We start from the raw sequence: 27,113 nt of genomic DNA, 5'->3' as shown, positions 1-27,113 counted from the left end.
TAATGAAAGTGCTGCAGTTCAAGGTTCCTTATATGACTTTAGGGGTATGTTCGAATTTGGTTAATTTTATGGTCACATAAGAACGTTACAAAGAGGATATTTGGGAAGTTAACAGAATGTCCTATAGCACTAGTCCCCTAAACATTCCCAGAACGTCCTGAATGTTCTCTGAAGATCCACCAAATAACGTCCCCCAACCCTTAAAAGACCTCCACATCGTGACCATCTCTGAACATACTGGGAACGTTACTAGACAACATCCTTAAAACCAGTGGGGACATTCTGAGAATGTTCTGGGAACATAAAATTTCTAGCGGGGTAACCTGTCACCTAGTAACGTTCCCAGAACATTCAAAGACGGTCACAATGTGGAGTTTTTTTAAGGGTTGGGGGATGTTATTTGGTGGACCTTCAGGGAACATTCAGGACATTCTGGGAATGTTCAGGGGAACATATATAGTACATTCTGTTAACTTCCCAAATGTCCTCTTTGTAACGTTCTTATGTGACCATAAAATAAAAATAGAACATCCCCTAAACTCATATCGGGAACGTTATTTAATGACCAATAGGGGACCATGTGCGAACGTTCTGTTAATGTCCCAAATATCCTCTTTGTAATGTTCTTTTCTGACCATAAAATCATATAAGTCATATAAGGAACCTTGAACTGCAGCACTTTCCTAACAAAAGAGGACGTTTTATGAACATCCCGAATGTTCTGTAAAGGTTCGGAATTTTCGTCACCTTTAGAGAACTTTTAAGGAAAGTTGCACAAGGTCCTGAGAATGTCACCTTCTACAAGGGTATATCTTTGCTGACTAAACATATTAATTCGTAAAAAAGATAAATAAATAAATTTATCATATTGACCCCAAATTGGATCTTTTGCATGTATGTATGTGTGTGTGTGTGCACATATAAACTCATCGATCATTTTATTAGGTACACCTGTTCAACTGCTTGTTAATACAAATATCTAATCAGCCAATCACAGGGCAGCATTTAGTATCACACTCAATGCATTTAGGCATGTAGACATGGTCAAGACAATCTGCTTTAAGTTCAAACTGAGCATCAGAATGAGGAAGAAAGGTGATTTAAGTGACTTTGAACACGTCATGTTTAGCCGGGTTCACACTGTGCGATTTATAATAGTCCTTTGCGATGATGGTTACTTGTCAGACTGTACGAACATGATCCTCATGTCACACTGTGTGATCTCAGCTGTCATTAATGTCAGACTGCACGACAGTCAAAACGTGTTAAAAACGGACGCGGACATGAAAACTTGTCCGGAGTTTTACATCATCAAAACATACACATTCGTTGACAGTGAGCTGCTTTACACACAGGACTGAAATGGTGGCTAACAACGACATCTCTATCATTCATTTTGATCACGGCTTGTCTTGAAAAACGAAGACAATTTGACGTTCGTCGTTGGAGAAGTCACACTGGAGGATTGTGCGCCAAATCTTCTGACACTGCCAGTATTTCGTTGGAGGTAAAATTTTATCGCAACGGTCATTAACCGGCTGTCGGTGAACATGTCAAACTAGCGATCAAAGACAACAGATTTTAGGCTAGGATTACAGGAATATTTTAGGATTTGCAAAATTTGTCTCCGACGACCAAATCTTGGCCAAAGCTGAGGATTGTCTTGAAAAACGAAGACAATTTGACGTTCGTCGTAGGAGAAGTCACACTGGAGGATTGTGCGCCAAATCTTCTGACACTGCCAGTATTTCGTCGGAGGTAAAATTTTATCGCAACGGTCATTAACCGGCTGTCGGTGAACATGTCAAACTAGCGATCAAAGACAACAGATTTTAGGCTAGGATTATAGGAATATTTTAGGATTTGCAAAATTTGTCTCAGACGACCAAATCTTGGCCAAAATCACACAGTGTGAACCAGCCTTTTGTTGGTGCCTGTGAGGCTGGTCTGAGTATTTCAGAAACTGCAGATCTATGGGATTTTCATGCACAACCATCTCTAGGGTTTATAGCAAACTGTCCGCAAAAGAGAAAATTTCCAATAAATGGCAGTTCTGTCAGCGAAAATGCCTTGATGCTAGAGGTCTGAGAAGAATAGCCAGACTGGTTCGGGCAGATAGGCAACAATAAGTCAAATAACCACTCGTTACAACTGAGATATGCTGAAGGGCATCTCTGAATGCACAACATGTCCAAACTTGAAAAAGATGCTCTTGAACAGCAGAAGACCACACCAGGTGCCACTCCTGTCAGCTATAAACAGGAAACTGAGGCTACAATTCGCACAGCCTCATTAAAATTGGACAATAGAAGATTGGAAAAACGTCTCAGTTTGTGTGTGACATGCAGATCGTAGGATAAGACTTTGGCATAAACAAGCATGGATCCATCCTGCTGTGTATCAACAATTCAGGTTGGTAGTGGTGGTGTAATAGTGTGGGGGATATTTTCTCAGCACACTTTGGGCCTCTTAGTACCAACTGAGCATCATTCAAACATCAAAGCTTACCTGAGTATTGTTGCTGATCATGTCCATCCCTTTATGACCACGCCATCATCTTCCAGCAGGATAATGTGTCATGTCACAAAGCTCAACTCATCCAATAGATCCTCAATCAATCCTCAGTCCAATAGAGCACCTTTGGGATGTGGTGGAACGGGAAATAATCATCGTAATCAACGTGTTGGATGCAGGAGATATGGGCAGGAATAAAGATGTGAGTGACTGACAAGGGCCAAATTGTTATAGCAAGGTGACTGGATCAGAGTATCTCTGAAATGGCAAGGCTTGTGTGTTGCTCCCGCAGTGGTGAGAAACCACCAACAGTGGTCCGAGGAGGGACAAACCACAAACCAAGTGCAACGAATGCTATCCCAGTTGGTACAAGCCAACAGAAGGTCTATTGTGGCACAACACAAGTAACACAAAATTGTTATGATGGTTATGGGAAGAATGTGTCACAACACACAGTGCAGCGCACTCTGCTGTGTATGGAGCTGCACAGCCGCAGACAAATCAGAGTGCCTACGATGACCCCTGTCCACTGTCGAAAGCGCAAACTATTGCAGGCTTTCAGAGGAAGGTAGATGTCTTAACGCCTTAACACATTAATCTGGCACCCATGCCAAGACCTCTGGAATCTCCAAGTCTGGCCCCTGGAAGGGACATACTAGTGATAGACAGTATCACTCGGGCTAGAGCCTCCTTTACGAGACTGGCCTATGCTTTGAAGTGAAGTCTTTTAAATCTAATTGGTGTCCTTCTCAAGGTGATGACCCACAGAGATGTGCAGTCGTGACAGTGCTTTCCTTCCTGCAGGAGAGGTTGGAGGGACGGCTGTCTGCCTCCACCTTTAAGGTGTATGTGGCCGCCATAGCAGCACATCACAATGCAGTGGACAGTAAGTCTTTAGGGAAGCACAACCTGATCATTGGGTTCCTCAGAGGCACCAGGAGGTTAAATCCTACTAGGCCATGCCTTATTCCATCATGGAACCTCACTGTAGTCTTGCTGGGCCTATACAGAGAGCTCCTTTTGAGCCCCTGGAGTCAGTTGAGCTGAATGCCCTCTCCTTGAAGACGGTGCTCCTGACCTCCTGATATATATATTGTTCACTTGGGTCTCAGATACACGGACAGAATAATCCTTGAGCAATTCAATAATTTTGTGTACAATGCAGAAGTGTAGCATCATGATACTGGGAATCTCTGGGAGTTGTTTTCCTCACTCTTCTGTGATGTTTGTGTGTTGGATGTGATGGATGTGCATCTGAAAATAGAGGGTGTAGAAGCTTGCTAATCTGTTACTACCTATAACCTGCAGGTAGGATCCTGACCTTATGCCTGTGTGTGTGTGTGTGTGTGTGTGTGTGTGTGTGTGTGTGTGTGTATGTGTGTTATGTATGCACAGGATCTGTTGGATGTTAATAGTGAAAGGGGTTATAAAGTTGGGCAAGTCTAGGCAGATCTGTATGTTTATGTCTGTGGTTTCTAGGTTTGTCTGTTTATCTAACATCTTTTTTTTTCTTTTTTAAGACAATCTGAGGTACAGAAAGAGTGATATTCTGCTTCATCCAAAGATTCAACTTGAAAGTCTTTCTGCTTTGAAAATGCATGCTTCATACATTTCTGTACTTAGCTGACTCATACTTAGCAAATAGTCTTTGAATGCATTAGCTAAGAATTGTGAAAACTGTACTAAAGTGTTAAAGCCTTTAATGACAAACATTGCAGATTTTATTTACACTGACTAAGCATCACATGTGAAACTATTGCATTGTGGGAGGCTGTGGGAGTGGTTTCAATTAAATCTAATCTAAAATTAAGTATGGTCTCAGAGTAAGATTATTAAAAAATTATATTTTAAATGAATAACAGTAAGGTCAGTTACAATCAGGCACTATAGGCAATGCTCAAAACTTCTCCAGTGGGTAGTTGATGTTATAAATATTATTGTAAATTATTAGTGTTTCATTTTTTATTTCTTTTGACAGACTTCTCTCTGGAGACATGCAGGGATTCTCCAATCATTTAGTCTGGTTAAACCCTGCCCCTGTAGGCTTGTATTCATTTGCCTCCATTTTTGCATCCAATAATTTTAATTAAAATAGTATTCTGAAAAGCATAGCATATCCAGGGATGCCGTAATGGGCAGGTGGGTGTTAGGGGGTGTTATGACAATTCTAAAGGCCCCGTTCCTCTACACCAGGGATTCCCAAAGTGTGGTGCGCGCACCCCCAGGGGTACGCGAGAGGAAAAATGTAATGGCGGTCTGTTTTTTTAAGTGGGATTTTTCCATACAATAAAAAAACATGAACAGTAAACATTTCCTTTGTAATCACTTTTATTTTAAATAAAAAACTATAATTTATTAGTTTTTGATAGAAACGTAGAAGAAGACAGCCAGTGGTTCTCAACCTGTGGTCCATCACGAATGTAAATGCGGCCCGCGATATGCCAACCACAATTTAAAAAATGTAATTATAGCATTACAATTTATTTTTGTTTTTAAATTTAAATTGAAGTGAATTAAATAAATATAAATGAGCTATAATGCTTTATTTGTCATATAAAATCATTTTGGTGAGCATTTATTATTTTCAGACATCAGGCAATGACGAAATCACTCAGTTAACAAAAGAAACACTTACAAGTGCGCGGTTTGGAAGAATTCAAACAGTTGCCATTATTTTTGTAAATTTAAGCCTCATAATGCTCAAATTTGTTATTAGATGAGAAAAACTAAATGTGGAACATACAAAGAAGGAACACATGCAAACAAGAAGAGTCGCAGCATCATCAGTAAAGGTAAGAAGAATGGAAGAATCAGTTGTTAAAGGTCCTTTTTTTCGTGTTTTTTTGAAGCTTTGATTGTGTTTATAGTGTGCAATATGTTTCGCGTGTAAAAAAACAAAGTATTTTTCACATAATTTACTTATCTGTATACCGCTGTTTCCACTGTCATAAAAACGGGCTGATGACTTCCTTGTTCTATGAAGTCCCTCCTTCAGAAATATGTAACGAGTTCTGATTTTTCCAGCGGTTCCTGTGTTGTGATTCGACAGCAGCTTAGCGCTCCTTGCCCGGAAAGGTCATGCCTCTTACCATAACGTGTGCTGCACATAGTTTTACATGTGGATTATTGTGGTGTTGTGCCAAATGAACACAAAAGACAATAATTCCAGAGAGACTGAACTCTTTAATCTCCATAAGCAGCGACAGAAAATGTACAACGTTAGCACTCACTCAGAAGAGTACCACATACGGAAAACAGCCATATACATAGTCCCCTCTTGTGGCCATTATGTGCACTGCAGTCCAACATTAACAATTGCAGTAAGGATACCACAATTATAATTTTCGGGAACCGAGTTAAACATAAATTGTAACCACTGATCTCTAAGTACAGCGTCCCTGGGAAGGCCAAACAAAGGTGATTGGACTGCAGGATGAAAATAAGACCGTTTCGATGACATGGCGACAAACACACTCTACAAACGCAACTCTTGCTCTTCTCCGTGGGAGCGCAACAAGACCACGCCCCCTTTTTTGTGTTTTCCTGTGGGAGGAGGTTAGTCAAAAAACTGTTTTAGTGACGTCATTAAAGAAGGAAGTAGAGGGATGTAGTCCAAACTGGCCGTTCGATGTAGGCGACTTCTGTTAAATAAAATATCTCACTTGGCATTGAACTTTGAGCTTTAAAATTTTACAGATTTTATTTATACTCTAACAACAACATTACACACTAACTAAAGTTTGAAACATGGGATCACGAAAACGGGACCTTTAATGAGTGAGATGGGCAGCCTTCCTGTTTGCTCTGTAGTAAAGTAATAACTTGACAAGCAAAACCTACAATTTCAAAAGACTGAACTGTGAATTCGATGTGTGTGTTTGATGTATTTTAAATCAGTAAAAATAACCGCATCAGCGCACCGCAGCTGGAATGAGATCAGGTGCTGACACGGCTGAAAATAACAATACTTTACTGAGCCTGTGTCTGTCACTCGTCCTCTTAAAAGTGGAAGCTTGTGCGTAGCTTTGTTGCATTGTATTGAAACTTTGTTGATGTTGTTATTGTCATGCGTGTTCTGGTTATTTGCGCGTGATTAAACATGAGTCTTTATATGGCGATAAAACAAAGCTTTGTTGCGTTTTTTTTTTTTTTTTTTTTTTTTAAGTGGGCATTGAGGGTGCACCAACCCGGTTGGGACATAGAAGGGGGTGCGCAGGAAAAAAAGTATAATGCTCCCAAAAGAGAAAAATGGCTCTCTGCACCCAAGACAAGCCAACCCCAAAATCAGTATTGTAAGATACGTTCATTCACTACAAAGTCATTTCCTGATAGGATAGCAAGGCAAGTCAGCTGCCTAAGTTTTCAGAGGCACCCATACCCTGAATACCCATGTACTCCAGTCACACTTGTTCAGCTTTGTAGTCCTTATAACATGTTATGTGAATTTATCTTGGAATTTATTTTATGATTTATTCTCACTGATGCATGATGCTTGAGCAACACAGAACACTGACCTCAATGACGCTGTCGAGGCTGGTACGGGCCTGTCTGTTTTTCTTATGTGATCCACTATTAGCTCACCTGTCTGTGAGTGTGAAAAGGAGGCGCATCAATCTGGACTTGAGTTTACCTACACTCTAAAAATTGCTGGGTTGTTTCAACCCAAATTTGGGTCAAATATGGACAAACCCAACCGTTGGGTTCAAAAATGCATTTAAAAATTTAACCCAATGGTTGGGTTTGTCCATTTTTGACCCAAACTTGGGTTGAAACAGCCCAGCATTTTTTAGAGTGTACCTACATAATCGAGGACATCATTACTCTTCTGAAGATTAAGACATCGTTATGAAAAATATCATGAAATGCACTTACAAAGTTTGAAAGTTTGAGAAGGCAACTGAAAGAAAATATCTGACTATATCAATGCATGTGAAACAAACAAATATAGGCCTTATAATTTATATAGTTTCACAAAGATCACAATAGAATACATGCAAGCTTAACCTGTTTTAAATGTATATATTCATGCATGTATTATATTTATTTTAATTTAAAAGCAAAGTTTAATATTGTCAATTAATATAATAATTAAATTAATTATACATAATTATAATTCATATAATATAAATTTAATAAATAATTAGTAGCAAAAGGTGAGCAAGTTTGTCTCTAAAATGTTTTCACTATAAACTGATTTAAATTGGACTGAGAGATACAGAGGGCGTGGCTTTATTGCATCAGATACATGTCACTTTACTCACAGCTGAGTTTTGGTTTGCGATCTCTAACCCAGAATAAAACCTGATCTGGAGCAGGTTAACCCGCTAAAAACCAATCCATGCACCTTCATGAGCCTGAAAAACCAGAGTTTGCTCAAACTAATCTTGAACTTACCTGGGTAGAAACTGAAACCGGCTTTGTGCAACAGGCCACAGATAATTGTGACGCTAGCATGTTATATGTTTGGCAACAGTTCTTCTAACCCTAACTGATGGAGTGTGTAGCTTTTCTTTTCTTAAACAACCATGTGGGAAAACACATCATGGCCATATTCCAGGATGACAATGTCAAGATTCATCCAGCTCAAATTGTGAAAGAATGTTTGGGAGGAAGCATGAAGAATCATTTTCCCACATGAATTGGCACCTCTGAGTCCAGACCTTAAATTCATTGAAAGTCTTTGCGATTTGCGGGATTAGACTTTACAGAGTGCTCACCTCTTGCATTGTCAATACAAGATCTTGACCGAAAATTGATGCATCTCTTGATGGAAATAAATGTTATGTTATTTCAAGAGGTGCAAGATCAAGTGCCATTTCCTGTATGAAAATGATTCTTCATGCTCCCTCCCAACCATTCTTTCACAATTTTAACCTGATGAAACTTGACATTGTCATTCTGAAATATGGCCATGATGTGTTTTCCTACATGGATGTTTAAGAAATGAAAAGCTACACACTTCATCAATTAGATTTAAAAGAACTACTGGCAAACACATAACATGCTAGAAACATAATATTCACTGCAATAATGATTCAGTCATAGACACTTAAGCATTTGCCTATTAAATCCAAAGAGCGACTTTTTTTTTTGGCCGGACAGTGTAACATAATGCATGACAGGCTTTAAAGAAACAGTTTGTGTACACGCACTTTCACCTGAGAATGTATTTGCGTGTGTGTGTGAACCATGGCTGTGTATGAGGGATTAGAGAGGTTTGGAACAGATTAGTTAATTATAGACACCTGTCTGCTAAGCATGGAGACTGGAGTCAGGTGGATGAGCTTGAAGAGTGTGCTGGACAGCATTCGGCATGGTGTAGCACAGGTGGGGGGCAGACAGCAGATGTGAGACCATGTGCCTGTGCACATTCCTTGCATGTGGCCAGCCTCTCCACTTGCACAAAATGAGTGTTTCATCTGGTGGGACGGTAGCTAACCTGCAGATTCACTACAGACAGATAAAGCAGTGTCCGTATGTTTAGCAAGGACACATTTTTTAATGTCGTCTATATTTAGTCAGTATTTTGTCGCTCTGGAAAAGGCAGGCCTGTTTTGAGTATTTATAAGAATATTTATAAAAGCAGAAGGTTGAGTTTTTGTCATTAAATTTGTGCCATTATAATCACTCTTGATTTTAAACCTCAAATATCACTGAGAAGGCCTCTGTCATCATGCTCTACTAATTGTTTGATTTGATTAGATGGATCTGATAGCATCTGTGCTTAGATCATGAGAAGCCTCTGCCTATTTCTGTCATGTTAGGCCAGTGTCTGCACACAACTGAAAGGTCACCATAGGTCAGGATTGTGTTTCTCTAAAATAATGCAAAGTTCAAGTCATTATGTCTCCATAGAAAGAACCAAACAGTTTGTATAAATGTATAACATGGTGTATATGCAAATAATCACACATAAAACCAATTAATTTATTTAGGATCACGTTCACAGATTTTGCATGAATCTATTTTTCATAAACATTATTGCCCGACAGCTTTCCTGAATCCGTATTTCTCCAATGCATCACTCTTTGATTCCGTTCATTCATTTTAGAGCTCATTAGAGAAGATCAGACCTGGGGAGTGAGATGGAGGGGTTGAAACAATGAGAGAGAGGACGAGGAGTCTCAAGCATATTAGCTGCTACTTACACATAATCTGGGTGCTAGACTCCTCCTCTGTATTGCCCCACGGAGTCCTGAGCAGCACCTGTTTGCCCATTTCTCTAGTACTAATGGTGGTATAAGATCAATTTAAAGACAGAGGATTGTGCATGGAATCTCCTATCCATCGATTTGATTGATCTTGCAAGGAAGAGTTGCTTATTGCATCAGAGCAATTACTTATTGTACTGCCTCCCACTTGGTGTTTGGAGTTTTTGATTGACATTTCTAATGACCTGGACCGGATTCCCAGATGGATAAACTGTAGATTGACAGTGTTTCATTCAAAGTCATTTGTATAGCCCATGGCTATCTAACAAACTGCTGTGAAACTCTTCCCTTTTAGTAACTGCACTACGACAGGTAAGATGGATGATGAAAGCTTCTCAGGGTCATCTTGCTTGTCCTTGCAATGTTGTTATTTTTATTTTGCTACTTTAGAATAGTGTTAACTTGAGCTTTATTGTTACATTTGGTCTTCAAAGCTTGTATTTTGCTTTACTTGTATAGGACTCAAATTAAAATTACATGTTCAAGTCAGCAAGGTCTGGAGGAAATGCATGTGCAATATGTTCCTTAACTTTGTTGCTTCACCTAATTGGTTGCCTCAAATGAACTGACTTCTAAAATCCAAATGACAAACTCTTTTTTCAGTCTTGTGTAGTCACTAATGAGATTGCATAGAATTTTTGATACCAGTAAAGTGTCAGCAGGCAATGGCTTTTACATTTTACTTTGACGTTTAAACAATATATGTTTATTTATTTATTTATTTATTTATTTTACGTAACAGGACAAATTTAAAGTCTTAGCATTATATTATCAGAATGCTATTCTCAGAACTAATAATTACCAATCAAATCTTTTGGAATTGTTTTGAATAATTTAAAGGAGTCGAATGCTATTATTTACAGCTTGAAACCAAAACATTCATTCACACCTTGACTTTTGCTACATACTCTCAACTGTTGTGCAACGCAATTACTGCTGTGCTCAAATGGCTAAAATTAACCAATTGCCAGGCTTTTATCTCATTATAGGACTGGAGCTGTGTGTATCAGACAGTCTTTGATTTCCTTGGCATCATTCAGCTTTTTAATCTTGTTCAGATGAGCCCAGCTACTTTGAGAGTTCACAATGTACACAAACAGTAGAGGACACTTTATGTCATTAAAGTAGCTTTTGTGTTTCTTTTCTGATTTGGTAGTTGTTTTTGTTGCATGCGTATTGATCATTTTTCTTTGCTTTTCCTTTCATCTTTCCATGCAATAATTGGTTAATACTGGTCCAAATATGCATATATACATACATAATCATCCTGTTGCACCATTGCAACAAAGAACATACAACTTGGACATCATAAAACATACTTTTGGAATATACTGTTGTTGTTGCATGCATGTGCTTAATTACTGCAAGCCTAGAGGTTATGTAACCAAACAAGGTTATCTCTGTTGGAGAAGGGGGGCTGACTTCTAAGAACCTTTTAATCCAGACCAGAGTAAAGCTAAACAACTCTCGTGACATGTGACATGACATGACATTGCCTGTAGTTGTTGGTAGACAGCTGGCAGACAAAAGTAAAGGTGATGAAACAATGACAGGCATGTTAAGCCAGTACTGCTAATCACATTCCTCAGACTTCCAAAATCAGTGAAAAAGGCTTTTACAATTAAACTAACACAATATTATAGTACAGTACAATGCACAAAAGTAATTGTCCAAAATATGTAATGGTGCTTTTTATTATTGTGGTTACAATGTTATATCAAATGTTACCTGGACAGATAACATTATATTTGCATTCCACTCTGCGGTTCATGGTCATTGATTGCATCTGTGCAATACGTGCAGATGTAAGATGTACAAAATGAGATGTAAGATATGAACACAACATATAGTACACAGTATTGCCATTCTGTGTCATTGTGCACATCATACACAAACATCTTGGTCCCACAATCGACACCAACAACAATTTGTATGACAATGAATACAAATTTTTGTTCATTGTCATACAAATTGCTTCAAGTGATAAATTGAAGGACCTGATTTTGCAAGCATAGCTTGTATTGTATGCTAGAACTCCATGATTAGATCATTTATATTGACATACTTTACTGTCTGCTCCACTTCTTTTGTCTACCAGTGCTAACAAAATGCAGAAGCAAGTGGAGATCAGAATGCATGAGAGTCATTTGGACCCTCCTACACCACCTGAAGAGTCCATGTGTGGAGGCTTCTGTGACAAATTGATGAAGAACCTGCTACTTATGCTCACAATCCTTGGCAAGTTATTTTAACATTTTGTTAATGAAAGAAAACGTGTTACTGTTTGTGGTAAAATATGCATTGATATGTTGATATGGCAATGCAACACAATGAAGCTATCTTTCACCAGCATTTTTCCCCCCAGTTATGCCTTTGTCAAGTTTCTTTGTCACATTTGCAAAATGAATGAATTGAATGAATGAACATCCAGAGTTTTTTAATTAAAGCACTATGTTAAAACACTATTAACATAGATACATTTTTATATTTTTTTTTGGTAATGCAGGCCTATTAATTAGAAGCCTTTTTTCCCCAGTTGTATCCAGACATAGTTTGTCACTCACTATGTTGTTTTAAGGCTTGGTGTGGCATGTGCACCGAAAGAAATAGACCAAAGTGTGTTATTTAAGCAGTCCTTTTAGGATTTCACGGGACTTTTTTTCTGATTTTTGCGGCCTAAAATGACTGAATTTGTTGGGGCTTTTCTCAAAATTTGCGGCAATATTTACAGTATGTTTTCTTGGTTTCACAGAGCTCATCGCCCCCAGTGATGAAACATTGAAAGTTCAAAATGCTTCGAAACACTTATGACATAACGAAGCCTCATTTACTGAAATCACGTGACTTTGGCAGTTTGATACACGCTCCGAACCACTGATTCGAAACAAAAGTTTCAGAAAGCTGTGAAGCTTCATGAAGCAGTGTTTTGAAATCGCCCACAACTACATATTGATGAATGAAGTCGTTGTTTTGTTTTTTGGCGCACGAAAAGTATTCTCGTCACTTCATAACATTAAGGTTGAACCACTGTAGTCGCATGATGTTGAATGAATGTTTCTCATGGTTTCCAGAAGAAACTGCTTGAAATCACCGCAGAATTAATAACATCGCTGTGAAATCTTGTGAGAAGCATTTAGGTTAAATTCTCTGTTAAACCACTGATATCAGATCAAATATCAGATATCTTCCACAGCGACACCGTTTGATCTGATATCTGTGGTTTAACAGAGAATTCTGTGATGAATGTGAATGTTTCACACAAGATTTCACAGCGATGAAATTAATTCTGCTGTGAATTCAAGCGGTTTCTTCTCAGTGCACGTGTAGAAATGTTGTTGTGTGATTGAGATCGGCTCGCTGCTCTGAACTCCAATTGTAACTCTAAGCAGCTGTTCAAGCTATGAGCTAGTATAATACATAATTCATTTATTTTACTCTGACTTTCTGACCCAACTAAGTAAGTCACGTTTGTGTTTATTTGTTGTTGTTTGCATTGGTTAATATATGCCTAGAGGAGGTAATCCATGGCGTTTAATCCCTCTTTAAAAAAAACAGGGGTTTTAACAGGGGCCAATATGGTGTGTGGCGTGTATGGTTCACTGGTACTTTTATCAGGGTTCAAGAAACATTATACTTCATAACAGTTCAATATTATTTCTATTGAAATGTTTTATTTCTGTACCCTGATGTTCACTGTGATTCTCTGTATCTGTTTCAGGTGTGATCATAGGTTCAGTATCTGGTATTCTACTGAGGTATGCATCACCACTCCCCCCTGATGTCATTATGGTGATTGCCTTCCCGGGTGACATTCTCATGAGGATGTTAAAAATGGTGATTTTGCCTCTGATCATATCAAGTTTGATCACAGGTACTGTTATACACTTTGCTAAACACCTCCATCAATGCTATTTTTTATTTTTAACCAGCATAAATATAGTTGCATCAGCAATGTGATATTGATATACTGACCATTGATATATGTGTCTCAAAGACCATCAGCAATATATTTAGCCAGAGAAATAACCTGCACGTAATGACTTTGGAGTCAAAGTTATAACCACAATGTTATAGCTTTTATCATTTGAAATATGGAATAGGTACAGAAATAGTGATTTTGTAATGGCTTTGCCATTTTTTTGTCCTTTCAACTATTTCTTTGTAATTCAGTACAAGATAAAAAAAAAAAAAAAAACATGCTTGTTAAATTTAGGGTGGATCAGTTTCAGTGGTTCATGAGCAGAACATGTTTAAACATGTTAGCAAACAAATAAATAAATCTGTAATTAGAAAATTCAAAACATTCCTAATGTATTATTCATTCATTAATTACAGCAATAATTCTGAAACTTAACCAGAGATACTTTTACCTGTAACTTTTATTAATGCTGCCTTGTGAAAATGCAATTTTTTTTTTTTTTTTTTTTTTTTTAGGATTAGCAGGGTTGGATGCCAAGTCCAGTGGTCGTTTAGGCACAAGAGCCATGGTGTACTACATGTCTACCACCATCATCGCAGCTGTGCTGGGGGTGATCTTGGTGCTCCTCATCCACCCTGGTAACCCCAAACTGAAGGCAAACCTGGGCGAAGGGAAAAAGAATGATGAAGTGTCCAGTTTGGATGCCTTGTTCGATCTCATCCGAAATCTGTTTCCAGAAAATCTTGTTCAGGCTTGTTTCCAGCAGGTGTGTGCATCCAAAGTGCTTTTGATCAACTATATTTCTGTGAATCTCTCATTTGTTATTTCTCATTAGCCTTTCATTAATATACAGTGACTGAATTATTAATATTTAACTATCTCTTTATGTAGATCCAGACTGTTACTAACAAAGTAGAAATAGCTCCTCCTCCGAATCCAACTCGATTTGGACGAAATTCTACCAAGGGTGCAGCAAAATATGTGATCAAGAAGTCTCTTCAGTTCAAGAGTGGCATGAATGTGTTAGGTATTAGATGGCTTTGATTCCATTATATATGAAAATGTAATTTCTATACATACTGTATGTACTTCACATTAACATGGTGGCATTGTGTGTTTCTCTAGGAATCATTGGGTTCTTTGTGGCATTCGGTATATGTATGGGAAAGATGGGAGAAAGGGCCAAGCTGATGCTTGAGTTCTTCAACGTTCTCAACGAGATTGTTATGAAGCTTGTCGGCATGATCATGTGGTCAGCTTTTATGATTGTTAATGAGTAGTTTACACACTGCAAAAGAAAAAAAAAAAAAGTATTTTTGCCTTGTTTCCAGTCCAAATATCTAAAAATTCTTAAATCAAGAAGCATAAGTAAAATGACAAGATATTATATCTTGTTTTCTGAAGAAATAAAAGTGAATTTTTGCTTAAAACAAGCATAATTATTTGCCAATGGGGTGATAAAAATAATCTTATTTAAATGGAAAATTACTAAGTAATAATTTTTTTTTTTTTTTTTTTTTTTTTTTTTTTTTTGCAGTGCATGATATTCATTTTCTACCTTTAGTAGTCTATTTGTTGACTGATTTATTAACTGTGACATATATACACTACCTTTCGAAGGTTTGGGGTTAATTTTGAAAGAAGTATCTTATACTAGCCAAGGCTGCATTTATTTGATCAAAAATACAGTAAAACGGTAATTTATTCCTGTGATGGCAAAGCTGTATTTTCAGCATCATTACTCCAGTCTTCAGTGTCACATAATCCTTCAGAAATCATTCTTATATTCTGATTTGTTGCCCAAGAAATCCTTTTCAGGATTTTTAGATAGAAAGTTCAAAAGAACAGCACTGATTTGAAACAGAAAACTTTTGTAACATTGTAAATGTCTTTACTGTCACTTTTGTTCAATGTAATGCATCCTTGTGGAAAAAAAGTATTAGATTATTTTTAAGAAATCTTACTGACCGTAAACATTTGAACAGTAGTGTTAATGATGGTGATTTTAACTGTTTAACTGCCTTTAACTGTGTTGAACCGACTTTTTGTCTTAGTTTATTTCCTGTCATTAAATTACTGATTAATCTGTTAGTTCGGCTCTTGACTTTGCTGTGTGTCTCTGTCCTGTAACAGGTATTCCCCCGTTGGTATTGCGTGTCTGATCTGTGGAAAGATTATTTCAATCAATGATCTGGAGGTGGTGGCCAGGCAACTTGGAATGTACATGGTCACTGTCATCGTTGGACTAATCATTCACGGAGCCATTTTCCTTCCCTTAATATATTTTGTTATTGTTCGAAAAAACCCATACACATTCTTCATGGGAGTTTTCCAGGCTTGGGTCACTGCTTTAGGAACAGCTTCTAGGTAAATGATTTAACTTTTCCTTTAATTGTGCCATGTATTTTGCCTTTGAGAATTCTTAGACACATCAAGTTAAAGAGAGGGATGTTCAGATGTTCATTTCGCATGTTCAGAAGTTGAATAATGTATAACGGCAAGAGTAAATCTCAAATCTTGATATGCCTCTTTTGTAGTGCTGGGACATTACCTGTCACTTTCCGCTGTCTAGAGGAAAATCTGGGCATTGACAAGAGAGTCACTCGATTTGTATTACCCGTTGGAGCGACAATCAACATGGATGGTACAGCGCTTTACGAGGCTGTAGCGGCCATCTTTATTGCCCAGATGAATGGAATAGAACTTGATCCTGGTCAGATTGTGACAGTCAGGTAAGACCTAATGTCTACACACAGCATGTAAATTAGTGCTTTACACAAATATTATTCTGATAGCACCCACTGATTCACTGCAGGCAGTTTCTTGGTGGCTACATAAAATTAAATGGATACTTCACCCCAAAAATAAAATTCAATCATTGTTTTCTCATCCTCCACTGCAAAACAAACTGTTACAAACTTGTTTACTGCTATTTTTCTGTGGTACAAAAACAGATTTTTTTTAGTTATCATGTCTTCAAGTTCTTAAATGATATCCAAAAAGCATAATAAAAGTATTGTATGTTCCTTATAGTATTCTCTGGTACATTCAGATCATTGAGTCAGGAATGAATTGAACAATCTGATTTGTGAATCCAAGTAACTGGTTCATTGAAAAGAATAAGTTCAAAGACATTTTATGAATTAAGACATATTATGAATTGTACTGATTCAGTTCTTGAGAACTCTTTGACTGGTAGCAGCCCTTAACAACCCATTAGTGGGGATGATTAGCAGTAAATGAAGATTTAAAGTTCAATGAGTTTGTCATATTGTTTCAGAAGGCGTTGGAATATAGTATAATTTGTAGCTTCACAGATGTGGTCGCTATGACCTTTTGCTAAATGAACAATAGCTTTTTGAAGATTCTTTGAAAGTTCTACTGAGTTCCACAGGAAAAAAAAAATCCCAGAGAATGCGTTTGTACTGACATGAATAATGACAGAATTTTCATTTTTAGGAGAATTTTTGCTTTAATGGTCAGTACTGCTACTTGTTTGAAACAAATGTTGGCAAAATCACATTTTTCAAAATGAAAATTAGAGCAAAGTGATCTTTTATTCTTAAAGTTTGCAACTAATCAAATGCAATATTTATGTTTTGTTTGTAGCCTTACAGCGACTCTCGCTAGCGTAGGAGCAGCCAGTATTCCCAGTGCTGGTCTGGTGACGATGCTTCTGATCTTGACAGCTGTGGGACTACCGACTCAAGACATCAGTTTACTGGTAGCAGTCGACTGGTTACTGTAAGTTAAATCAATCTCTCTCTGCTGATTTTAACTCAAAGATTAGCTGTCAAACAAAAATGATCTCCAGTTTAAGATTTAGTGTCAAAGCAAATCTTGTGGCATGTTTAACCATTTGCTTTGCATGTTGATACAATCCCTAATAGCATTTGGAGTTGTTTAGCCTTGAGAGATGTGGTACCTTTCTATGTTTTCTTCTGCTTGATCAAACAGGGACCGTTTCCGAACATCAGTCAATGTCGTTGGTGACTCGTATGGGGCGGGAATCGTGTACCACCTCTCCAAAGATGAGCTTGACCTATTTGATGCGCAGCAAAGGCCAGATGACTTTGAGATGGCCAAGACACAATCCTTTTTTGAGAATAACACTAACCATGGTGTATATGCATCTCACAACTCCTATCAGCCGGTCCAAATAGATGACTGCAAGGTACATTTCACTCTCACAGACATAGAAACCTGTATGTAGATGCTTTTATTTCTTTCCCCGACATTGTATGTATCATTGTGATTATTTTTTTATTATTTACACTTTTGTATTTTTTGATCATTCCTAATGTGAATGCATAAGAAATGAAACAAAATGAAGGAATAAATAAATATGTTTTATTTATTTGTTCTGGTGCTAGGTGAAATAGCAGTTTTTGTGCTGGCTTTGTATATCCACACCAGTATTTGGATCAGTTTGGGCAATTATATACATGTGTACAGTAAAGCTTTCACATTTTTGTATTGTACTAATGCCAAGCTGCCTTTGGCTATTCTCAGCTAAAAAATGAAAGTGATACAAAGCAGCGTACTAGTGCGCACCTCATTTTTACCATCTACATTTTGAGACGACAAAGGCTGCTATTTCATCATTTCAGGCTCAGTGTTTTTAAGCTTGACAGAAGTGATTGTGATTGTTTTCCGTCAGTAAGAAACTGCAGTGTTTTTCTTTCTTTAATGCCTCATTTTCACTGCAATTGAGTAGACATTTTAACCCTGTGTTTCAAAAATGCATAGGACTGTGTGGTAGCACGTGTGACACTTTTCACAACCCCTTTTAGAAGATTAGCTTTGGGCAGAGATTCACTGCAATTAGGAAAAATGCAAATATATACAAAATATAACAATTCAAATGATTTTGTCTATCTGTATTCAGTCTTTCAGCATTCTGTAAGGAATCCCGCTGCAGCTATTATTATCTGGCTTGTGGTGGGTACATTTCTGTGAATTTGGATATAAATTGTACTGTTAACATATCAGACTACCTGGATTCTCTGCTCCAAACCATAAACAGTTTAGTTAGCACCAGTTAATGCATTTTGACTGTGCCTTGGTCCAACAGTTAGTTGTCCCTGATAATTGCTTTCAGGTAACCTTGGCCTCAAATGGCTCCCCTGCAGAGTTCTCACTTGTTGAGGAGGAACCATGGATACGCGAGTAACACAGCACACAGATCCAGCTCCGCCTTATCCTGAGTCCCACAAGCTTATCCTTTCTGGTGAAAACCAAATGCTAATTTTATACATATAAACAGTCAGAAGTTACCACAAAACTTTTCACATGCACAACCACTGACCTTTTGTATGACAATCTCAGTTCATTTGACAAACAAAGGGAAGAGAATGTAGCTTGAAAGTAGCTGGTGCTCGTAGTGGTTCAGCTGGTTCAGCCTCATATATTATAATTCACATCCAAGGATTACGATAGTTGTAATTCTAGGCCTTGGGTTTGATGATAGATCTGAAAGCTGCTGCCTTAAGGCTACTGCGTAGAAGGATCACAATGGCTTGTCCAGCCTGGAACCCCAGACTGACCCTAGAGCACTACTAGTGGCAGGAGGAGAGAAGTGCAGTTTGTTTGCTGAAGATACCTTTGACTGGCTTGGCTTAGGTGGATTAACCCTTGGTGGCGGCACTCCAGATCAGCCTCTTATAAGAGCTTACCGATGTACTTAGAGGTTCTGAAATAGTGGTTTGCCTCCAAATGCTGCCACTTATTTTTAGACACCACCCAACGTAAATGCCACGTTAGCAATTACAGAGCGATTAGGCATAAAGTATGACATTGAGTTGACTGGCGTTATCTGAAAGGAATGTTGGCTTTAAAGGGTTAGTTCATCCAAAAATGAAAATTCTGTCATTCATTACTCACCCTCATGTCGTTCCAAACCTGTAAGACCTTCGTTCATCTTCGGAACACAAACAAAAAATTCAAAACTAAAGATTCGTAAAGCTTCGAAGCAGTGTTTTCAAATCAGCCATCACTAGATATTGTTAAAACGTCGTTATTTATTTTTTTTGGTCACTTAATAACATTAAGGTAGAACCACTGTACTCACATGAACTGTTTTAAATATGTCTTTAGTACCTTTCTGGATCTTGAGAGGTTCAGTGACATTGCTGGCAATAGAGGCCTCACTGAGCCATTGGATTTCATCAACACTATCTTTATTTGTGTTCTGAAGATGAACGAAAGTCTTATGGGTGTGGAACGACATGAGGGTGAGTAATAAATGACATTATTTTCATTACTGGGTGAACTTACCCTTTAATATCCTACATTCACCACTTAAGAAGAAAGAAGCTTTCGTTCCGACATTATGAGTGTCCATGCGTGTTTTTTGTTTGAAGGAAGGGACTTGCATGTGTGTAGGTTTTGTACGTATCTGTGTGCTTTGTTAAGTTGTCGATTTATTTATGTATTTATTTGCTAAGTTACAATCTTGCCTTGAAGACATCAACTGCAAACGGTGCAGACAGAAGACATTTTAATATCAAATGCATTCCCATTTTCTTGGATCGTAGATTACTAATAGTGTTTAATTCTCTGAGGAGCCTTCTTGGATACTCAGATATTAAGTCCAGTTGAATGGATTCTATATTCACGCTGATAATAGAGGCCCTCATGTTGGTTGGTGCTCAGGTTGTTAGCATTATATACAAACAGAAAAGAGATGACAGAATCTATCTATCTTTAAATCTGCACTGTTTATTTAGTAGTATCTAATTACTATTATAGCAACATGATAAACATTCCTCTTTTGCACCAGAATCTTAAAATGTTCTCATTAAAGTGCCTCCTTGCACTTTCTGTAAATAAATAAATAAATACATACACATATATGCTGTCATATTTTAGATATATTTTTCATGGAAACTTAAGTGTGGTATTTCATCACTTTGTGTCTGTTGTTTTATAAAACAATGGCAATCCATGTATTCACTTTAGCATATTATTTTAGGTAGATTAGAGTCTAACAGGTTGTCTTAGTTATCATTATTATATTCCATGTATGTCACTGGGAACAGATGGCTGTGAAACACTGACTGATGAGTAAAAATGTATGTATGTGAATGTAAGCATATTTTTCACTGTTACAATATAATGATATTGTGTCTCAAATATTGTGTATTGTTAAACATTTTGGTAGGGATAATGACACTAGGGGAAAAAGTCAAATTACTAATAATTATAAACCAGGCTTGCTACAGATTTAGCAGCCCTGTGGAGTGTAGGGAAAATAAAGGGCAACCTACAGTAGATACAGTATCTGTAATATAAATGTGTGCACTATTGGAATATCTGTTCAGGCAGGGCCTGACACATCTAGAGGTACTGTGATATATGTTATAAATGTGACCATCCTGCTCTTTTTATTTGTGCAACCTTGTTTGGTTTCAAAGACATTGTATAACTTTGTCTACCAAACTGTTCACTTTTTAAATTTGTCTTTTTCCTCTATTTTTCTATGAAATACCTATAACAAATTGTAAATAAAGGCAATGCTTCTTGTCTCAGAGTGTTTCTGTTTTATTTTTCTTTCAGTTTCCCCAAGTCTTTAGACAGTGGGTGTAAAAACATTTTATTCAAATATGTAAATATATTTTTACTATCTGTAGATTTGACATCTCATACATTTTATTGAAAGACTCATACACCAGAAATGTGCTCTGACAGCTGACAAAATATGTATTTATGGGTAATTTAATAAATGCAAAGATTTACAATTGCTTCATTGCAATACAAACTGAATATGGTTTCTCTATTTATAAAAGACAGGGCAATGTCTAGAAATGTAACATTTCTCACACAGTACATAGTACTTACGAACAGATGAAAACCAGTATAAAAATGTTTTCTCACCATATCATTCTTAACCATCACTCAACAAGAGATAATAAGCTTTTTTATATTATTGAAATAATACTTTAGAAAGGAAAGGAAATATGAAATATGATTTTTTGATGCAATGAAATGGAAGCAAATTGCACTCCGAGCAGAAAAAACAAAACAAAAAACACACAAAATCAGTGCAAATAAAAACTACAGCAGAGTTTTCAAACCTACACAGTATCCATTATTAAAAAAAAAAAAAAAAAAAAAAAAAAAAAGATGCTTTTTATTTGGCATACTGTGTATTATTATTTTGATCTATTTTAAGAGCTTTATTCAAAGCTCAGGCTCTGCCAACGTCAGCCATTTTCCCTCCATCATCTTCACCTGTGTTACATTAAATATTCTCTCTCACGCTCATCCACAGTGGCAGCCATAATGTCCTCTGTTGTACCGTTCTTCAAGTTTGTAATACTCATCAGCGCCACTATCTCCTGCTCTTTTTCTGACAGTGGCAGCGTTTCTGTTTTACTGTAGTCTTTGTTGTGCTCCTCAGTCGTGATGTTTCTGCTCTGTTTCGGTCCATACCACCTAAGTAAGGAGTTACATTCAGTAAACTATGATGTGATGAATTTACTGAATGAAAAAAAAAATCTAAGAAGTAAACTTACTTGTCTCTTGTGGCAATAGCAGCAAGTATGCATACTATGGCTCCAACAACCACACAGAATGCAAAGATTATCAACCAAGCTGCAGAGAATTGAAAGATGGTAAATTGTCAGATTTACATTGTCAGTTGAATTAAAAGTGAAGAAACTGATGGTATCTGCAGTGCTTTCACGTGAACTTACTGGATGGTCCGTTCCCTTTGGATGATTCTGGAGGTAAAATGGTATCAACAATTTCAGGTTGACCTGTATTGAAGATGCATTTGTAATAAGACATAATGACTCAAAATATTATATAGTATAACATCATTACAAAATTGATCAACATATTTAAGCATCTAAATGATGTACCACTTGATGATATTAAACAATATCAATTAAAATGTAGCTTATGTAATTATCATCAATGGGCAAACTAAATGTGCAAAGATGGATCTAAATCCTTTGGAAGCTTGTTTCCAGGTTATAAAAAAAAGTAACACAGAGAGAAAGTTTGAAATAATACATAGAGTCATGTTGTGAAATACAAAATCACACTATGGGATATAAAGTCAGAATTATGAGAAATAAAATTGCAATTGTGAGATATAAGGTTACAATTTTGATTGATTGATTGATTGATTGATTGTTACTCTGAGGCATGCAGACAATATATAAGAGGGCTATGTGTTGTGGATTTTGTGGGGACATTCACCTTCAAAATTGGTGTTCAATCTTCGATCCTTTTTTTGATCCACAGGTGTCTCTATGGATTCACCCTCAGCTGGCAAGATGGTAATCGACCTTGTTGTGAATTGATTAGGCTCGATTTCTGACGCTGATCCACTCCCCTCTGTATCAAAGAACGAAACACTGGGGGAAACAGAGGATGAGCTCTTCCCAAAACTGGGCTTGTTTGTAGGGCCTTTAGTGTCCAAGGTAGCCACAGTAGAGGGTTTCATGTCCACATCAGGAAGAACTGTTTTGGGGACCTCCATTTCATTCAAAGGGGATGTTTCTCTTTTTACTCTTCCCAGTATCTCTTCCAAATCTACTATAAAGCCCTCCGTCTTGACCTCCTTAAGAATGTCTTCATGTGACTTTCCATCTTCGTAAGAAATCACATAAAAGATTACAGTCAAAAAGTTTGAATATTTAAGTGATATATCAGTGTTTTGCATTGCTGTGCTTACACCAAAACAAAATAAAAGATAAGAAGGTTGCGTTTAAATGTTGAACTACGCAGATACTTTGCATGTTAGTACACAGTCAAACAAGAAACAATAATGAACATCCTAAGTATTCAAATCAATTCAGCAACGTTTATGTTCCTCCTTCATTGTGGTACTGCAGGCAAGTGTGAGGTCACAGAGATATGACTAATGTTCTGGATTAGGCGTGGTTGGATTTGAACAATGAAGTGTATGTCTGCTGCATGTCTTGCTTCTTCACAATACACACCCCTCAATTCAAACGGTAAAGCTAATACACCAAGAGTCTAAGCAAGTCTTCAATAAAGTACAGTATTTCAAAATATAATTCTAGGTACTGCAGGGAATAAAAAGGGAACTTACTTTCTATGGCTGCGTTTCCATTAGTTAAGCCCTCAGAGTTACTTTTTACAGTATTTTCACAGTTTACTGATGAATCTTTGAGGGAAGGAAAATGAAAAATCAACGAGACATAAAACCTGCTTAGTTTGTTTTTATATTGTTTCTCATTAAGACATCCCATTTTCTTTACACTCACCTGAAGGGTTAAAACAGTAAACATCAGAAAGATACTCTGCTGCTTTAGGGTGCAAGGTGACCTCCGTAGAATTGGAGTCACAGTTTGGACCATTAACGTGTGGGAGGAACATGACATTTTGATCATCAATCCAGCCGTATCTAAACAAAGGTGTGGGGTTCATTTAAAAATTAAGTACTGTCATTAAGCAATATCAAAAGAAGCGCATTTATGTCTGAACATGTTATTTAGCTCTAGGCTAAGGCTATTGTACACAGTCTTTTCTTTACCTGCATGTTCTCAAGCCTTTTTTGTAAGCTTCAATGATCTGTTCCTGTGTTGCCAGTTTGTAATCTAAACTCTGACACAATTCCAAAGCCTGATGGAAAGTAAGAGAGTAAAGGCTGGTTCCCTCAACATGGAGAACACCAGCAAAGCTGCATCTGCCAATGTGACCTGTCAAAAGAGAAACTAATGTGAATATTCAAAGTCAGAAATCTTTATTTATGTAACAATTGTTTTCCATGTATTATCACACTAATGATTAGATTGTAAATGGGGGCCAAATGTAGGCTCTGTGTGTGACAGATGAGCAATTTAGCATTAGGTATCATTAGATGAATCTCTTAATGAATCATTGCATGTGCAGACGTGAGCACATCTGTAACGCATCTAGGCCATCTGTAAGCCTATGACTTTGTAAATGACTTCGTTTTTGTCTCAAAATTTTAAAGACATGAATTAGTGGAACAACTGATACATAGTGTGCAGAAGAGGGGAGTTTTGATATGACTAGACACAAGGTATACTACTAGATTGGCTACTAGAGTTTGCTGTATACAAGACCATAAGAGATTTGAAGAAAAAATTCTTAAATCTGAAAACATTTTTTTTTTTTTTTTAAGAATACAAGAATTAGTATGTTATGTCATTTTGCATCTTGATTTAAGAATGTTTAGATATTTGTACAGGAAAGCAAGACAAATATACTAAGAAAATCCCTTTTGCATTGAAGTTAGTCTAAGAGAGGAGGAGATTAATAAACTTCTGAAGAACTGAGATTATATTATTATATTGTATTATATGTACAATAAACTTAACAAGCCAGGGGCTGTATTACAGAAACATCATTACTCTGGAATCCTATCTTATCTATAACCATAGCGGTATCAGTTAAAACCTGTCAGATCTTAATTTCATTCCTAAGATATGATGTTTTTTTGTAATACAACCCCAGGCGATTATTCTAAGCCATAATCTGACATTTATCTATAAAGAATATCGTCAATGCAATAAAAGTAAATGAGCAGAGATGAGATAGCCTCAAAAAAAAAAAAAAAAAAACTTTATTTACATTCAACAGCTCAGCTGATGCTTTGGAGTTTAAAACCATAGCCTTTGTTGTCAAATGCAAAAAGGGTTGCAAACTCATTATTACAGTCAAATCAATATCATAATTATTATCTTGCCACAGTAAATGCGTCTTGACCAAGACTGTACAAAGCCATCAGAGGCACCTCTAAGATCAATAAGTAACAATTTCAACATCACTCACCCTGAACCGGAGCTGCCTGAAGTAGAGCTGGTGATCCAGTAGCAAGTACTACAAGTAACAAAGTCCACATGGTCAGTACTGTGTCATGTACTAGATGAGGAAGTATACCTGTCCGTTGGCCCTGAACCAGTTTGGTTGGCTTTGATTCTCCTTTGTAATTTTCTGAACCCTCTAGAGATGTTCCTCGCCTCTTTTATAAGCTCAGAGTAAAGTACTTGGTGAGCAATAATGGGGTGGTGCTATAAAGAACACACCCTCACCATTGTCGCTCATATTTCCTCACTCTCTCAGGGCAGTCAGCATTAACATGCCAGACACATTGAAAATCATGGAATTAATGAGATCAATCGGTTTATGTATGCAATTACATGTGTAGGCAATTTTGTACTGCACTTTTTGCACTGTTTCTGATCTAAATAAAAGTATTAATGTGATCAAACTGTGTCTTCATTCATGTATATTAAAAAAGTACCTGCATATAATTACTGTAATCAATTTCTGTAATTACATAATTACAGTGCTGACCCTACAAAAAATAATAACACTGTTAAACCTAACCAAACCACAAAACCTGTCCCTAACCTTACCTGTATTCCACCTCAATAGCAGCAAAAAGTGTTTTGCAAATAAACAACATGATTTAAAATGTAATAAATTGGGACTTTTTATTATAAATCTTAAAGGGTTATTAATTCACCCAAAAATGAAAATTCATGTGACTTTGGAAGTTTGAACCACTGATTTGAAACAAATGATTCATAAAGCTTCGAAGCAGTGTTTTGAAATTGGCCATTACTGGATATTGTTGAAAAGTTTTTGTGTTTTGTTTTTGGTGCACAAAAAGTATTTCCGTCACTTTATAATATTAAGGTTGAACCACTGTAGTCACATGAACTGTTTTAAATATGTTTTTAGTACCTTTTTGGTCTGGCTGGCAATAGATGCCTCACTGAGCCATTGGATTTTATCAAAAATATCTTAATTTGTGTTCTGAAGATGAACGAAGGTCTTACGGGTGTTGAACGACCTGAGGGTGAGTAAATAATGACAGAATTTTCATTTTTTGGGTGAACTAACCCTTTAAATGTATATGTCTGGATAAACATATTTTGTTCTTCTCAAAATTCAAATGTGAGCAGTGGGAGAAAATAAGCTAGTTTGCAGTGAGGAGGGTGGCCTCGTATTATGATGAGTCACTGCAAACATTGCAGTGGTGTGATTGACTCAGGTGTGTTAAAAATCACCCCACCCCATGTGTGCTGATACACGTTCACTTCCTACTTCAAGTGCGGGAAAAAAGTAAAAGGTACTGTAGGTGACTCGTAGGAGGTTATCTCAGGCCAGACAACTGCGGTTTTGGTTTTCATGTTGAAACTTGTGGATCTTAAATGGAATTTAAGAAACTACTGAATCATTTGACAATATTTCCATAACATTTTATCTATGGTGTTAATAAGAAGCATGAGTTTCAATAAAAATTCTAATGAAAGTGATGGATATCTTATCCAGGAAATAACAGATATTTGTTGAGTTATCACTAGAGAAGTTAATGAAACACAATGTGCTGCACAGTACTCAAAATTACTGTGCCTAATAACAGATGGGGATCAATAAGTTGTGTTGTCATACATGTACAGTACAAAAACACTCATATTTCCTTTTATTCTAAACACACATGAAGTTCCCAAAATGGA

General features: G+C 37.0%; 2 protein-coding genes across 3 annotated transcripts; one reads left to right on the top strand and one right to left on the bottom strand.

The window, feature by feature from the left end:
- Positions 1-11,833: 11,833 nt before the first annotated feature.
- slc1a2a (solute carrier family 1 member 2a) lies at positions 11,834-21,152 on the top strand. Its single transcript, XM_067401990.1, has 10 exons — positions 11,834-11,963; positions 13,444-13,596; positions 14,160-14,410; positions 14,536-14,671; positions 14,770-14,896; positions 15,778-16,011; positions 16,182-16,376; positions 17,254-17,388; positions 17,602-17,818; positions 18,746-21,152. The coding sequence occupies exons 1-10, from the start codon at positions 11,834-11,836 to the stop codon at positions 18,815-18,817; spliced, it is 1,650 nt and encodes a 549-aa protein (XP_067258091.1). The 3' UTR covers positions 18,818-21,152.
- A 43-nt stretch (positions 21,153-21,195) lies between these two features.
- Positions 21,196-25,576, bottom strand: cd44a (CD44 molecule (IN blood group) a). Of its 2 annotated transcripts, none has more exons than XM_067401993.1 (8): positions 25,420-25,576; positions 24,155-24,320; positions 23,886-24,025; positions 23,711-23,785; positions 22,852-23,244; positions 22,341-22,367; positions 22,161-22,239; positions 21,196-22,080 (listed from the first exon to the last, which is right to left on the bottom strand). In XM_067401993.1, the coding sequence occupies exons 1-8, from the start codon at positions 25,487-25,489 to the stop codon at positions 21,882-21,884; spliced, it is 1,149 nt and encodes a 382-aa protein (XP_067258094.1). In that variant the 5' UTR covers positions 25,490-25,576; the 3' UTR covers positions 21,196-21,881. The 2 variants fall into 2 exon arrangements, with proteins under 2 accessions (XP_067258094.1, XP_067258092.1); XM_067401991.1 differs by having other exon boundaries at positions 21,199-22,080; positions 22,341-22,403.
- Positions 25,577-27,113: the final 1,537 nt, after the last annotated feature.

Source organism: Chanodichthys erythropterus, chromosome 11 (genome assembly GCF_024489055.1).
Source record: "Chanodichthys erythropterus isolate Z2021 chromosome 11, ASM2448905v1, whole genome shotgun sequence".
Lineage (NCBI taxonomy): Eukaryota > Metazoa > Chordata > Actinopteri > Cypriniformes > Xenocyprididae > Chanodichthys > Chanodichthys erythropterus.
Note: the sequence above shows the minus strand (reverse complement) of the source record. Positions and strands in the feature narration are given on the sequence as shown.